Genomic DNA, 17,053 nt, shown 5'->3' with positions numbered 1-17,053 from the left:
TGTAGCATGTCAAGAGAATGTATTATTGATTTGTGTTGTGGATAACCTTTGAGTGTAATTTCTAATTTCCTACTTCTTCTGCAGCTGAATATGTGGGATTGTAACATATCATACTTTAGAAGAGAAGAAGAGATAGAAGTTCGGTTGCTACACCACTTCACTTTTATCACCGTTCCCTTTTCCTTGTATATTTCCATGAATGTTCTGTGGGGAAATCCCTAATGCTGTTCAGTTGCCCTCGCTGTATGAAGTGATATGAGGGAGATAAGAAAGCTTTGTGCTGCTAACGGGTGGTGCTCACATTACAGAAAATTGCCACAGCAGCTTCGTTTGAGTGTTGTATATGCGATGGGAGGGCGAGAGGATCATATTTTGTTGTTGATATGAACTTTGCAATTTGTCTTGTCTTGTCAAGGTCCAGTGAGCTTAATGTCGTCCAAAGGAAGACTGCCATATCAGTGCACCTCAGTATACTTTAATCACAAAAACTTCCTATGATTTTAAACCATTTCATTAATTGGACATACGGAGATAGCTCTGTGACTGACACAGCTTCTGTGTCTTTTGATTACCCACGCTCTACACAATTTTTTTTCCATCCTTAAAAGATTTTATTTCAAATAATTTCTTTAAATTTCCATTTTTCCTGTAACTGATGAGTTCCCTAGATTTCCTACACCCTCCAAAGTCTTTATGTCACTATACCATTTACGGTAGGTTGCCTTTACAGCTTCCATTTGTTTGCATAAAACCTTTACAGTACAGTTAACAGTAAAAATTCAAACATGATGGTGATAAGTTAACAAACAGTGTGAGAAATCATTTGACCTTGCAGAGACAGTCCATGCCAGCCACTCCCCAACCTTATTTCCTTCCTAACCGGAGGACTTTGAACTTCACCTTTCAGTGTTTGCTCCCGTCAGTGGTGTGGTATGTATGTTTGCTTTACTGTGTTATCAAGGCAAACGTGCGTGTTTTCTAATGTTTCTGTTATGACAGGCTTTGTTCATTTACGCCATAGGCTGCAGCATGACTCCCTTCAACAAACAAATCTGGCTTCATTCATTAATAAAGCAAGGCAGAGGTTTATGGTGTGATTAGATATTGAATTCACTGCTTAAAGCAAACAAATGTTACAAGACCACCAAGAATATGAATGGAAGAGAAGTGTGGCTCACTAGAACAATGGTTTTTAATGTGTCTTTGTGCACGTGTGCAATATGCGATTGTGTGTGAGAGTTTGTGTTTCAGCTGTGTTTACACCAGTGTGTACCAGCACTCACAGAGTGAGTCCTCTGCTGCATCACAGAGCTCCTGTCTTACAGGTTTTCGTACACGCCCACACATAAACACACTTTTACAAAAACACCCACAGGGCGTGGAAAGCAGCCGGCCCTTTTATACTGCTTTTCTGCTTTTCTGCTTGGTAATGTTTGCTGTTCTGTCTGCTTCCAGGAATGAGTCTGTGACAAGTGTCTCTGCAGCTTAGGGTGTGTTCTACTGTGTGCTCCAGCTGTGTCTATCGTCTCAGCAACAGCAGACAAGCACCACTCTTTCAAGCCTACCCCACACAGTCAGGATGGCAGGGGAGTGTGTTCCCTGTGAGGGTCCAGACCTGAAGAACATGGGCGAGGAGGAACTGTGGGAACTGATTAACGACAACCGCCACCGGATCTCCTTAGGGGTGCGGCCATGCATCGTGATCCCGTACCTGAGGCAGGCCAGGGTGCTCACGGAGATGGATGAAGACGAGATTGTCAGCTGCCACAACCTCACCAACCGTTGCATGAGAACCAGTGAGATTTATGACTTGACTTGTTGCTCTTTGGATTTTAAAGAAAGTTAAAAACCTGTCCATGGGTTTATGGAGTGATGTAGTCCACCTCAGTTTGTAGATGACATGTAGATTCTGTTTACCCTCCATTATTTGTTTACATTCCTGTTGAGAGCATGGCCAAAAGACAGAGGAAATAACAGCAACATCTGCAGCACTAATTACATTTACTAGTAAGACCACAATGTTGTGCCAGCTGACAGATTTTGGCCTGCCTTACCAACAAATTATCACATATTTTGATGTGATTGTTTTAGAGAACTATTGTTAGCTTTATTTCTCTCTGACAATACAGGGCTTTTATTTCTGAAATAAATCAGCAGTAATCAATAACTTCATGACCTTCACTGCTTGAGATTAAATCTGTTGATTCAAAGTTTATGGTTGGAGCTAGAGATAGAATTTCTTTCTCCTCTGCTGTTTACAGGCTACATGTTGGATCTACTGAGGACTCAGGGGAGGAATGGTGCCGTAGCTTTGCTGGAGAGCTTGATGATCCACTACCCCACACTGTACACCCAAGTCACTGGACGCAAACCCAGCACTGAGCCTTCAAGATTCAGTGGTCAGTGATTTGAAGTGTTCGTATGTTTTAGAGGAATCTTTGTCTCTTTGTTTTTATTTGCTGTATGACTGACTTGCACTGCTGTCCTCACAGGCTTGATAAAGTACTCAGAGCTGACAGAGTATCTGGTCAGAGCAGTAACAGGGATGCAGAGGGAGCTCCAGGAGGCGCATCGTGAGGCTAGCAGAATGACTGCACGCTGCGCCTCGCTGGAGTCAGAGATTGGGCAGATAATGGAACAGGAGGAGAAGTCGAGATCCCTTCAGGCTGACAACGAACACATCCGGAGACATTTGTGTTCTTTGCAACGTGAAGTCACCAAGCTGAAGGATGAGAAGTGTGACTTGTATGTGCGCTACACGGCAGCCATTGAGGAGAAATCCGCTGTGAATAAGCGCCTCCATGACCTCAACCTGCAGGTCAGTGATCTCCATTACAGTCTGTGACTTAGCTGAGGAAACTCAAAAATACGTAGCCTGAGTTTCTCCTCCCTGAAACACAAAGCCGTGATCTCAGGGGAAAGTCCTCAGAAGGTCAGTGTTAAAGATCTGAAATCCGAGCATTGTAGTTTGAACACAGCCTGTGAAAACAGTATCATGTCTTTTGTAGCACTGAGGGCACTTTGCCTGAGATATCGCTTGTGTAATCTTGGAGACAGGTTTTGAGCTGAAAGCCTGTGTTACAAACTGGGGGCATGGAGTTTAAAAGGCCAGGCAGATAGGGTTTAACATGAGACGCTCAAGGGAATTTTGGGGTGCTAAAAGTCAGGAAATCCCAGCTTGTGTTGCAACTATTTCGGCCATTCTGTAGTACACTTGTGATTTAGCATTGCACAACTGATAACATTGCAGGACATAGAATGGGCAGTTAAAAAAGGGAATGAAAACTGATGCAGCCGAACCAGAGATATCAGAGATGTCTTTTTCATGCCACCTATTCTTCTTCCATGTCAAAACCTGCCATCTACTGTACATTACCCACAATGTAGGCTGACCGCCAACAATTTGAGCAGAGATGCTGATATGCTAGTAACGACTAATGTAGCTTTGATCTGCTAGCCTCCAGCAGATATGAGGAGCAGTCTACAGAGGTCTGGTAAACCCACTTCTTTCTAACTCCACACCTCCAGATTTATCCATTTTCAAACTTGTAGTGTTCAGGCCCAACTGACGCTGACTCAAGTAATATCACTTGATAACATTTATCTGATTTCTCAGTTTCCTCAGGAGCCAAAAAAGGCTTCATGCAACTTTTTTCACATATGCTGTACTGTTCCTCGAGACCTGTAAACAGACTTTGATGTGTAAAATTGGTGGAGTACTCCTTTCTTTAACTTGTCTTTCACAAGTTCCTCAACTGCTAAACTGAGTACTCTTTCATCATGTGACTAGGTAATGTGATAATAATTATGTTAGTGGATTTTTTTTGTTTTGTTTTGTTTTTTGAGTCATGAGCACTACGAACACTTTGGTTATATACCTCAGATGCATTGTATCTGAATTGTATAGTGTAAAAGCATTAAATACTGGAACAATTAGTTGCCTAAAGGAGCTACTTTTAAGTTTTGATATTGCAACATAGCCAGTAAAGCAATAACAGCTGTTTACCAGTCTAGAAGAAATTTCTAACCAGCCAGCCTCCACATGTCTCATGACTTTCCAAAAGAGTCTCGCTGTAGCCTCCAAAAACAGCCCCTTTAAAGAGTATTTTTCTTAAACAGTAAACACGGATGACTAAAAAAAACAATGATTAATCTAAAAGTCTGGAGTTAAATGAGGGAACTGTGTCAGTGTGGTTTCATCAGATTTGACTCACAACATAAAGTTACAAGCCCACAACTGCAATCAGTTCTGATTGTAAATAGATGACATCACGCTATTAAAAAGGACTCCCTCCCTCTTCAAACCAGTGAGCAGCACTCAGGAAAAACAAGAAAAACATAAATCTGTCATGTGAAATTATCAAAACTGTTTCAACTTTGGCAAAAAATACTGTGTTCATGTAAGATCACATCACTCGTAGTAGGAAGCGGATTGAGAAAATGGGTTTTCAGGACCTTTAACTAATTCAGGGTATAATCATAAGAAAATAACTGTATAAGTCATTTATGGAGCAAAAATGCTTAAACTTTTCAGTTCCATTATTTAGTTGTAAATTTAAAACTTTTTGAGATTGGGGGATTGAAGTTTATAAATTGATTGAGCCAAACAATGCAAACAATTTGAGGCGATCCCCTTGGGCTCTGGTAAAATAGCGATGAGCATTTAAAGCCATTTTTTGGCAATTGACAGACAAAAAGATGAATTTATTAATCAATAAATATCTGCCTTCTGTTGTGACAGGTGTACCAGCTGCAAACTGAGCTGCAGAAAGCCCAAATGGAGAATGAGCTCCAGAGGCAGCGCTCGTTTAGATGTGCATCTCTTGCCGAGACACCGCAGCTGCAAGAAGAAGTCCGGAGACTGCGCTGCCAGCTGGTGAAAGCAGAAAAATTGGACCCAGTGAGAGCAATCACTTAATCATTCTGTCTTATTAGCTTATTTATGTAGAATGGTGACCGTTTTCATTCTCAGTCTTTACACAGTGGAATAGTCAGTAACTTCTTGTGCCTTTTTCTGTGCCTCATCTGTTGTCCGCTGTGTCTTCGTCAGGCTCGTCAGGACATCCTGGCCCAGGACCTGGCTGAGGCTATAGACAGCCAGGTGGAGCTAGCGGAGCAGCTCAGGTGTTACAGAGAAGAGAATGAACAGCTTCTCAGTGAGAAACAAGGGGTGAGTGTGTGTGTGTGTCTTTCTTGTGTCATGCAAATTCAGGAAAACATCTATGATGGAAAGAGCCATATTGACTATTCCATTGCTACATAGTGCACATGATGTACAAGACTCTAAATCTATTTAGGAGAGCAGGAGTTTTCCATGTGTAGCTTAACAAACCATTTACCACAATGGTGCATTTTTTGTATTTGTGTTCAGCTCATGGATCAGAAGGAGTGCCTGAGCCTCCAGGTGCAGCAGCTAACCCTGGACTGTAACATGCACAAGCAGAAGATTACCATGATCCACAATCAGCTGAGAGAGCTGCAGGCAGAGAGAGATAAGGTACTGTAAGAAGCTAAGAACCTTCCTATCACTCAAACTTTCCTGCCTTTGGTAAACATGAAATATAATTTTATCAAATATCAAGCAGCTCTACTGGCTCATACTGTCTGTAACTCCTTGTTGTGTGACTAGGTGTGAGGTAATTTATGTCTCTTTGACAAAGAGAAAAATAATTCTTTGTCTCATGCAGAAGTATGCTTGCCTTGCAATTTACCTTATAAACATCACTGAGGCTTTTCCTCCAAGACAAATGGAATGAGCAATCCATAACAAGTGTCAGGTTGCCACAAGCAAGTCACTTAGCTGCTAGCTGCTCCATTGGAGCTATGCAGTAACTGAAAACACAGCACTGTTACTTGACAGCTCCTGGGTATAATTAGTGGTTCATGCATGATGGATGATGCACTGGATCTGCATTCACACAACCGTGGTGTTTGCATGCTTTGTGTCTCTCGCTCTGTCGTAAACAAGATTAGGAATAAACCTGTGACGTTTAACTTTTCATTCTGGACCTAAAAGCAGTTTGGGGAATTGGGGCTGTGGGGATGGAGCTGGCGAGCTGGCGCATGGGGAGCCAATGGAAGGGTTGAGTAGCCAAGAAGGTCTAGTGACAATGGAATGGGACGATGGAGGGCGTATGGCGTGGCGTGGAGGAGCTGAACCAGGAACTTGAGGTCGGAGAGGGGATCGGGATAGGGAGGGGAACTGGGATCTGAATGCAGATGAAGGCTGATTAATTGGGAGTGGTTGAAGAAGCAGGCAGCTGGGCTGAGATACACAGGAGAATCAGGCATGAGCAAAAGTTCACCAAGGAGAAATAATTCTATAAAATATTTCTGACACAAGAAATAGACCAAGAGCTTGTTACTACTTGGTTGCAGAACAATCTGGCGATGAGTACTACTTGTACTGTGGCTGAAAAAATGGAATGCAGCTGTGGGTACTCTCCAGAGGCAGGAAGAGGGAGCCACGCCCACAGCACCTATACACACTAACAGAGACAAACCCAGGGGGGAGGACAGAAGGCAACACAGGGAGAAAAACTGGCTCATGGAGGAACTTTGACATAACCTAGTATTGGGCTGGATTGTGTATGGGTGTGCATATGGGTGTGTGCATTTCTTTCCCAATTTGACCATGTGCCTTGTCCTTTCCTCATGTGGACACATGGGGGATGAGATCATACACAACAAAACAAAAGGTTAAATCCTAATTTAACATGGCAGAATTAAATCCACCTTTCAGAACCGTTTATAGCACCACTCGACCAGGCGTTTATTTATAAACTTCAATATTTAATAGAAAATAATCTCAGGGTGCAATGACACAATATGCTCTCAATGTAAAAATAACTAGGCTATTAAAGCAGGAGCTGTAACAGTGAAAGTCCATTTCTGATTTTATAGTTTCTTTGCACTATAGACTGTTCCATAGTCTGACTGACCACACATCGGTGTCAAAAAATCATAAAAGCCAGCAACCAGAAGTCAGACAATACGCTCAGTGCAGCTCATCAGCACTGTTATAAAAGCCCTGTTAAGAAAAAAGTTCTGTCGACTGAAACGCAAGAGGGCTTTAAATTTGAAAAGGTTACAGGAAGTGTTGAATTTGTATTCACACGTAATGCTGCAACTTTAACAGGGTAAATGGGGGCAGATCAAAACGAGGCTTTGTATTAAAACACCAGTATGACCAATTGTACCTATCAAACAGAGGGAATTAGAAATCAGTTCCTGAGTTGTTGCGTTCACAAGAATGTGTGAAGAGATAGATAGCTGCCAGACAGAAATCCTACTCACATGCCTTGGTGGCAGCAAAGCTAATTCATACATTTAATACTTCATCATCCAAGCATTCTCTCACTGAGACATAACCACATCCACGTTTTAAATTACAGATGGCACGTGATAAGTATAGACATTGTGGTTGTCATGACGTTGCTGTTTCTACACGTGACATAGACGTGGCGTAACTGTGTTTATATGGCTGAAAAGGAAACATGATGAGTGTGCGTGTGTGTGTGTGTGTGTGTGTGTGTGTGTGTGTGCGCGCAGTTGAGTCTGTGCAAAATATGTTGGGTGTTAATTAAACGTGAATGTTCCCATGCTTGTAGGCGTACCTGTCCAGAGACGAGGCGCAGGCCATGATTGCACAAACCCTGGCTGAGAAGGATGCCCTGAGGTGCCAGCTGATGGAGCTCCAGGAAAGGGTCTTCAGCCTGCGAGCCAAACACAGCTCCACAGCGCAACAGCAGAGCTCTGATGTAATTTCTCACACAAACACATATCAGCGCACTCGTAAATACAACACATACTCAAATAATGATGTTAATACACTGCCTTATGTTTATGTCAAAGGAGACGGAGGTCAGCTGGGAGAGCCCGAGGTCCAGTTGTGAAGAATCTCCATTCTCAAACAGACGCAGACTTTGCCGCATGGATGCACTTAATCCCATGTCACTGAGTACCTTCAATTTAGAGGTGTGTATATGTGTGAGATCAGTTACAATGATTTTATATGGGCAGGTTATCGACCCTCACTAGTTTTGGAATACATGAAAGTATCACCCCATTCTCAAGTACCACAAGTTGGCTCAAATACTAGCAAAACCCATCAAATCAAGTCTTGTATAACTTTTTCTTTGATCAGAAATTTCCTGATCTAAACATTATTTTTTTTTTATGTCGCTTAGGTTTATTTAAGTTCTTGCTGCTGCCTGTCAGCATAACGACTTGAAAACAGAGCACATGGCTCTGTCTAAAGGTCCTCCACAAACAGCTTTAAAGTTCACTAATTAACAGGTTGTATCCTGCATAGTGTGTAAAATTCAAGAAAGTGGCCAAGAAATCATCCAGCACATAAACCCACCATGAGACCACAACTTGTTTTCACTCTTCAGTCCATTTCGTATGGATAAAACAAACTAGAAATAACATTCAAATTTTGAACCTTTGTGGTATTGGTAAGTTGGCTAGCTGTTTACCCCTGTTCCCAGTCTTTGTGCCAAGCTAATCTAACCAGCTGCTCTCAGTACAGATACAAGTGATACCAGTTTTCAGATCTGACTCTTGTCTGAAAAGCTTTTTTGGTGATTTTTTGTTTGTTTGCATGTGTATGTAGAGTGAAGATGGTGCAGCAAGTAGCGTCCGATCCCGGAATGCAGAGCCGCCCAGTTCAGACTCCCTCCGCAGAAGGGAGGAAGCACTACATGCAGACAGCAGGTGTGTGTGTGTGTGTGTGTGTGTGTGTGTGTGTGTAGATGTTTATGTACATTATATATTACTTGTGCTTGTGTTCATGCTAGTAGTAGTAGTACATTATTAGTTGCATTTGACAAGGCTGTTGGCTTTTAATTACCACCCACCACCACCAGTAAGGATGGTTTCAAGGTGTTATTGAGCTCTGCATTCCTTTCTGTTGTTGTAACATCACATAACATCCAGTTTCAGGTGGATTATAAATTTACAGGAATAAGAGGGTCTTAACTACATGTCACATGATTCCAAGAAAAACATGAATGAGTGTGATCATGAGTAAACTGCAGAACACAGAAATCTGCAAGCAGAGTGTGTTGATGAGCTAAATTAACCCTCAGTGGGGGTACATTATGAATAGGTCCTCACATTCCTCAGTTCTTGTGTTACTGTTCAAGGAACTTTTGTGCTTCCATATTCAAAGTGTTGACAAGAGGCTATCATTATTCCAACCCCCCAACCAGTGTCTACATTCCAGCATGGCATGAATTATCTCACACTTAGCACACAGTTCTTTATTGAACTGAAGTCAGTCTACAGTACTAACCTTTGCTCTATTATTTTGTGTGTTCATGTTTGTTTGTTTGTTCGAGGCACAGACAGACAGAGAGGAATCTGACACTGGTTTTCATGTAGCTGTTGTCTTTTTTCTCTTGCAGTTCGGAAACAGCAGAGACTGATTCTTTACATGACGACTTTGTGTTCCTGCCTAATGGTATATATAGAAAACATAACTTTTCTTTTTCGAAGTGAGTGTTTGTCTTCCTGTGTGGAACGGGGTGGTTTGTTGTTTGGCAAGACTTTCATTATCTATTGTTCAATGGTGGACGTTTGCCAGGGCTGTAAAGTCACACATTAACTCTGGCACATTATTTAACACCCTTTCCAAAGTATTCAACAACCTCTCTTTTGTTTAGTGGGGATTGAAGACATGCAGACACCCAGGCTACGCTCTTCTAGTGACTCCAGCTCTAACGGGTGAGGCGGTCTACTGGACCAACATTGTTAAAAATAAAGAGTTTTCAGAATTTAGATGGCAGTGCATTTCCTTAATAGATTTAAGAAGAGGGTAATAAATGTATTTAAGATTAATCATTAGTAATCAGCACTAGTGGCTTAAACACAACATACCCACCTATATACTAAGTTAGATGTACTACATTTTCTGAGATATTTAACTCCAACCAAATGACATTGCCATCCCTGAAGCCCCAACACCAGTGTGGCTAAAAAGGCCACAGTCGCATACACTTCATCTAATGTGTCTAATGTAAGCATCCTCAAATTTAAGTTGAGCTTCAGCAGCTTAAACTCATAGACATTGTTTTTAGAAAATCCAGTGTGTGTGTACTGAGCCATCACTATTAAGAATGTATTACTGCCCGACCTGTTACAGACAGCATTGGACGTTGCTCATTTTGTGTGATAGCTTGAAAGGCATTTCTCTGTGTTGAGTGTGATGTAATATTTTTTTCTTTCCTATGATCCTGACAATAATCAAAATTGTTGTTGAACCGTGTATTTTATTTCCTCATCTTCCCTCACCTCTCACCAGCCTGTCAAGAACCTCAGCCCCTCCTTTCCTGATGCGTTCCCGTCCAAAAGCTATTCGCATCAATGGCCGTGTTCTTAGCATCTCCTTCCAGGGGGGGGCACTTCTCAGCCAGCTGGCAGTGGTGGGGGGAAATAAGACAGGAGTGTTTGTGCACCAGGTGACAGAAGGGAGCACTGCACATACTGTTGGCATTAGCCCAGGGGCACAGATAGTGGAGGTAGGTGCAAGTGTGCGTGAAAACAGTTACTCTTCTGCCTGTTGTGATGGTGTTTCTCATCGTGCTGTTTCTTTGCAGGTAAAGTATGAGCAGAACCAGAAGGCTCTGAGGATGGTGCTGGAGGATTCCACTTTAGAGGAAGCTATGTGGGCTCTGGGCCAGGTTACAGGCCTCTGCCACCTCTCCCTGCGCCCCAGGCAAGATGGTATGTCCCACAGCATGTACATAAAACAGCTTTTGTTCTTTGTAACCAACACAGTAACCAAAACAGAGCAAAAGGGAAAACACAGATATGGTAAAGATAATTCTGTGGTAGGTTGTGTTGGGGATAGGTAGAGCTTTAACCAACCAGGGACATTTGAGTCTGAAGCAATACATCCATGAGCAAGCATTCTAAAGCTATTAGAAACAACTGGCCGACCAGTTAGTCAAGTCACACATTCTAGTTTCCGCAATGGTCAGTTCCATTCATGGCCTGATCTACCAGATTCCTGTGTGCATGCCAGGGAACTAAGTGTGCCAGCAGGAATGTGCTAAAAGAAAATCTGCCTAAAAGATTTCTTGCAAGGTTCCCATTACTAACTTACTAACTGAGTTGAGTTCAAATGTTAATGCAGCAGCTCTGATATATTATTCAGTTTATTATTCATTTTTCAAATGTTAACAAAATTAATCTCAAATATCATGTTACCACTAACAAACTGGGTTGTTAGTGTTAGTGTTGTTTGCTGCCCTTTGAGATTAAACACCCAAAGGTCTCCTGGTGATTAATCACCAATATATGCAGACCTAACATGATGGATGTTCAAATTGCTTCAAATCTGATAAAGATGATAAAAATGTGATTTCTCTTATGTAAATTGAATACATCAATGAAGCACACTGAAGAAAACAAAATAAGAGACGCAGACATGAGCAGTTATTGATGGAGGATGAAGTCATGCAGCTTCTTTACATGCACAAACTTGATGACTTGACTTGGTGATTTGATGACTGACGGTTGGTTATTTAAAGGAATAACCCCCAAGATACAGCGTTTTAAAACTTCGAACAATGGAAAATAACATTAGTGTTTGCCAAGCACTGAGGAGCTTAGAAAACAGATACTGGTGGTGTGCATTACATTTCTTGGCCTTTTTGTTTTATTTGTTGCCATAAGGGGATGGTAATGTTTGTCTGCTGCTTGGTTCAACAACCAACAATTCTGAACAGATTACATCATATGTAGACAATGTACAGTACAAGCTACAAAATTACTTCATAATGTTACTGTGGTGGTTTTAGTTAACGTGTCCTCTGTCTGTTGCTCAGATTATGAGGCACTGCTTCAACAGCTGCAGAGCAGTGAGATATCATCAGGAGATTCTTTCTACGTACGTGTCAACATGTCTCTGCCTGCCGGCCCCAACGGGACCCTGGCTGTGTCCTGCAACGACATCCTGCATGTGACCAACACACGACCCGCTGGCACTGAGGACTCGTGGCACGCCAGCCAAGTTCACCCGTGTCAGCTACTGGACCTCCAGAGTGGAACCTTACCCAACTATTACAGGTCAGTACACTGTTGGGGAAAATACTGTAGACAGGTGGGGATGAGGAAAAGTTCAGGTTAATGTTAGTCAACGTAGGAAAGGAATCAGAATCATTAGAATACTTGAAAGTAAAATTAAGTCACCGCTCACAGTGTTTGAAACTGAAACTTTTCTGACGTCACAGGGCACAGCGACTTCTGATTCGAGCAATTGAGGACATGAGCTTTCAAACAAAGAAGTCTCTCAAGGTAAGAATAATCTAATTGCTCCAAAAACAGTGATCCCATCTAAAATTATGTTAATCTATCTTTGGAATATTCCTCTCCCTCCCCAGGCTGGGCGAGTGGTGGCCCAGAATAAACAGAATGCAGTGAGGATTGTGAGCACCGGGCGTCAGGGCAGGAACCCACTGTGGGTCAGCGTGGAGGATGAAAAGACCAAGAGCACAGACTCAAGTATGAGATCCTGTAGCAGCACGCAGGCATACAAGTACAATATCTGTTCATTTGTGTGATACACACTTTATCGATTTACACTTTGCTTACAGTGTATATCCTTTCTCCTGTAGGTGATACATCTGCACCCAAAAGTTGTGTAACCCTCATGCCCTACACCCTGGTCACCCCCCACTACCCACCCATCTGCAGACCCATCCTGCTGCTGCCCACTGTCCTGGGACGCATTCTGGACAAGAAGCTGGCAGGGTGGCAGGGCTTTCAGCTCTGTGAACCTGGTAAGAAATACTGTGTTGTTATATTGTGTTTTTGTATGTTGACCTGCTGGAGCATATGCCATTGAAAACAAATGATTAGATAGAGAAGGGGGACACAGTTTACTGCGCTGACAGATACGTCTGTTTGACTTGACAGATCACATGTTTTATTGGTGAGACTATTGATGTATTTCCTCCTCTAATTTCATGCTGTAATGGAAGTATATTTTGCTGGCTTAGTAAACAGTAAATCTCATACTGTACAGTGGTAAATATTTTAGGGTTTATCTGTTGCGATAAACCAGGAAGGAAATAATCTTTGTGAATGAATAGTAATAAAAAGCTATAAAGACAATAAATACTTGCCCGTGTTCCCTGCAATGATACGGTAAAATGAAAGTTTAATGACGTTTGTGGGAAAACATGATCATCAAAATAACAAAGGACAATTACAAGGATGTTTAGAAGAAACAGAACACAGGATATTCAAAAGACAATAAAATAATAATACAACAAATAAAATATTGAAGAGAATGCAACAAGGTAAAAGTATTTTATTGTCTTGTAGAGCTCAAAAGAAGATGATGAAGACGTATATGATTCTTCTTTCATTGCCTTATTTTATCAGCTAATATACATTTACTCTCTTCTTCTCGTCCGTGCCTGTTTCTATCTCCACCCCTTCTCTTGTTTTCACTCTCCTGCGCTACAGAGGTCCTGAGCTCCTGTGAACACGCAACCCGGCTACAGAGGTCTGAGATCCTGGAGGAGTGTGAGCAGGGGAGAAACTGCTGCTACACTCTGCAGAGTGTCGAGAAAGTCATGAAAAAGGTCAGAATATGAACACAAAAGCAGAGCTTATATTTGGACACTTTCAGCACTCAAGACTTTCTTGGAAATGTGGAAAGGTGCCCCTAGGCTCACAGTGGGGATGGCAGTGTCAGGTGGTGGGCTGGTCCACCACTTTGGTCCAGATTGTAATATCATAACAAATTGAAATTGAAATTTTATACGGACATTCGTGGTCCCCAGGGGATTCATTTTATTATACTATTACTATGGCGACCCCAGCTTTTTCTTAAGTGCCATGGTTTTATGCGAAATGTGTTAGATTACAATCAAATTTGGTAGAGACATTCATGGTACTAAGAACAGACAACATTCATTTTATACAAACATTCCTTTTGCTAATCCAATAATTTGATATCTGCTGCCATCATCCTGTTAAAAGTTGAATTCTTCCAGTATTTTGTTTTATGACCAAATAACTGAAAAAAAATGACATTCCCATCAGCTTCAGTTGCCCTTTCTGTTTAGTACTAATAAGCAAATGTTCAATTAAATTTTATTAATATAGCATCAAATCATAACATACATTATCTCAAGGCACTTTTTAAGGTGAGGGTCAAAACCTTAGAATTTTATAGCGAGAAACCCAACAGTTCCCACAGTGAGCAAGGACTTGGCGACAGTGGAGAAGAAAAACTCCCTTTTAACAGAACCAGATTCAGGGTGGGCGGCTGTCTGCCTTGACCTGTTGGGTTGTCGCTAACATGTAAAGTACAATCATTATGATATTATGATAAAGCAAAGCTATGCATAAGTACAGATTTACAGGGATGCTGCCATGGCTATACAGTGTACAGAGAAAATGATAGTAACTATCATTTGAAAATGATAGTAACTATCATTTTCTCATCATTTTCACTAACATTCAATAATGTTATGCTAGTATCATCACTTCTTTCTTACCCCAACCTGACAAGCAGCGATTATACTGAAACTATAATTTACAGCCTCATTTTTGTAGATTATTTCTGTTTCCTTTGACATTGTCATTTTGCTGCCATTTTACAACTATGTTCTTCATGAAATTAAAAAGTTAAATGCAGGGGCGTCGTGTGGCGTAGTGGTCTAAGCAGGCGCCCCATGTGTAGAGGCTACAGTCCTCGCTGCAGTTGGCCCCGGTTCGAGTCCCGCATCGGACGGCCTTTACTGCATGTCATTCCCCCTCTCTCTGCCTCCCCATTTCCTGTCTCTCTCCACTATCCTGTCCAATAAAGGCCCAAAAAAATATACTTTAAAAAGTTAAATGCAGATTTTTTTAAATTTCCTAGATGTTGCATTAAAATATGTTTCACTACATAACACTGTCCCACTGTCATGCTGATTTATCCCCATATTTCATCTTCCCCGTCATCCTACAGGGGATTCACTGTGTGCTGCCATTGGGCCTGGACTGTGTGCGACGGCTGCACCGAGCCGCGATCTTTCCCATCATCATCTTTATCAGCCAGACTGCAAGGAGTGCACGTAAACTGAGGTAAACTGTTCTTCCTTCTTCATACAAACACTGACAGATAGCTGCACCCGTCTGACATCACGTACAGGAATGTGTACTGTTGACCTCACTGATATCTGCCACAGTTTCAACAGATAAATTTTGTCCTTAAATTGACATTAGCTTTCCAGTTAGAGGTCCCAAAATAGATACTCTCTTTGGTCACTCGTTTCCTCTATCTTCTCTGTTTTATTTGATGCTGTAATGGAAGTTTGTTTTGCCCTATCACTGCCAACGTGTTGTATATTTTTGGGGTTTGTCTGATAGTGCAAACCAGGAAGTAAATAAACCTCATGAATGAATATTATAAATGAATAACACATTAAAAATGACAGAAGCTCCTTTTTCATTCACTAAAATGATTTCCACTAAACGCCCTACTTCATAGCATTAATGCTCTGTTGTGTGCGCTATTACATGTCATCAGTTTGTGATTAACTAGTTTTTTAATTCTATCCATGCAGTTTTATGGTCATTAAATTGTCCAAAAGACAAGAAAGACACAGATTTTCCACTGAAGGAAAGAACAAAAATCAGTTATGTCCCCTTGTGGCTGTAATGTGTTCTGCTCTATTAATTCTGCTGTCACTGGAAAACTGGTATCACTGCTTCTATGAGGATTTCTCCTCCAATTGTTGATAATTCAAATAATATAATAGAGCGAAACCTGTTTTATCACTCTCTGAGGGACTGACATCCAAACCTGACGACAGTGTTGATGTTTTAGGGAACTGAATAATTTTAGATATGTGAAATTCAGTTATTCAGAAAATAGCAATTTCGATTGAAAATGATCTTGTTTATTTCCTTCATCCCTCCATCACTTCCAGGTCAAAGCTGCAGCGCCACGGCCAGTCAGAGGAGCAACTGCTGGCATGTTCAAAGAGTGAGGAGCCGCTGCTGGACAAGCTGCCGTGTCTGTATCACAGTGTCGCTTCAGACTCCTGGTGTGACCAGACCTCCTTGCTCAACAGCTTGCGCACCATTATCTGGGAGGAGCAGAAGAAGATCGTCTGGGTGGAGCCTGACTTGTGGTGAAAGAGAGAGTAGAAAAGAAAACAGAAAATATAAAAATAATAGGAAGCATTTCTCAAAGGGCTATTTTGTTAAGATGATAAAGAATTGAGAATATGATAGACAAACTTTACAATAGATATTTTTATAAATATGAGTATGTATCTATGATACTTATGAGTAACTGGGTGAGTGAAGGACTTCATGATGATATAAAAATGCATTTTAAAAGTGTATTAAGCTGTATCATTATTTACTTTACCCAAAACATTTTCGATGTAATTAGTTGCCTCCTGTTTTGAGGCTTTTGTTTAAAACAAACCCAGGTTTGAAGTGTTTGCTACAAACACAAACACTAATAAAACATACGTTAATGATCTGTATGTACTGTATCTCTACAATATGTTGTAGATCATTTCCCACTATGAGGGATTTTCTTTTATTGCCAGTGTTTCATTGGGATGCTACAGCTTGTTGTTATTTGACTTTTAATTTTGATTCATTACTATGAGATGGGATTCATGTTAGGAGAAAAAACATCAGTCACCATTTCTGTTCTTCAACAATAGGTTCACAAGATTTTAGAATGATCCTCAAGTGCAAGAGCATGTGATTGAGGGTCTACATCATGAGAGATCTGTATCTTGTTTGTTTGGTTCATGACGGATGTTACTTAAATTCTTCTTTTACTGGGCTCTTCTCCCTCTCCCTCTCTGCTTTTATTCGTCACTCTGTCCTTTTCTTCTTCTTCATGGTGCTGCCATGCATCCATAAACGTTAAGTCTTAGGATTTAACTGTCAGCTTGTACGAAACTTGACAGAACATCCCTATGAATTTCTGTGAATTTTGTTGTCAGATTCTGTAATGGAGTTAGGCTCTGCTGGGTCTCACTGTCAACATAATAAAAATTTAAATATTTGATGGTTTATG

The 17,053-nt window shown here is 41.2% G+C and overlaps 1 protein-coding gene across 1 annotated transcript; it reads left to right on the top strand.

Annotated features, from left to right (window-relative positions):
• Nucleotides 1-394: 394 nt before the first annotated feature.
• card14 (caspase recruitment domain family, member 14) lies at nucleotides 395-17,042 on the top strand. The gene is made up of 20 exons (XM_056368364.1): nucleotides 395-1,796; nucleotides 2,262-2,399; nucleotides 2,493-2,818; nucleotides 4,742-4,900; nucleotides 5,051-5,170; nucleotides 5,372-5,497; nucleotides 7,611-7,760; nucleotides 7,855-7,977; nucleotides 8,618-8,718; nucleotides 9,411-9,466; nucleotides 9,669-9,729; nucleotides 10,307-10,523; nucleotides 10,602-10,728; nucleotides 11,835-12,075; nucleotides 12,240-12,303; nucleotides 12,390-12,510; nucleotides 12,624-12,788; nucleotides 13,480-13,598; nucleotides 14,975-15,090; nucleotides 15,939-17,042. Exons 1-20 carry the CDS (start codon nucleotides 1,580-1,582, stop codon nucleotides 16,144-16,146), a joined length of 2,955 nt encoding a protein of 984 aa, XP_056224339.1. The 5' UTR covers nucleotides 395-1,579; the 3' UTR covers nucleotides 16,147-17,042.
• The last annotated feature ends 11 nt before the right edge of the window (nucleotides 17,043-17,053 follow it).

This window comes from Seriola aureovittata, chromosome 3 (genome assembly GCF_021018895.1).
Source record: "Seriola aureovittata isolate HTS-2021-v1 ecotype China chromosome 3, ASM2101889v1, whole genome shotgun sequence".
NCBI classification, from domain to species: domain Eukaryota; kingdom Metazoa; phylum Chordata; class Actinopteri; order Carangiformes; family Carangidae; genus Seriola; species Seriola aureovittata.
This window is presented reverse-complemented; position numbering and strand designations above follow the sequence as displayed.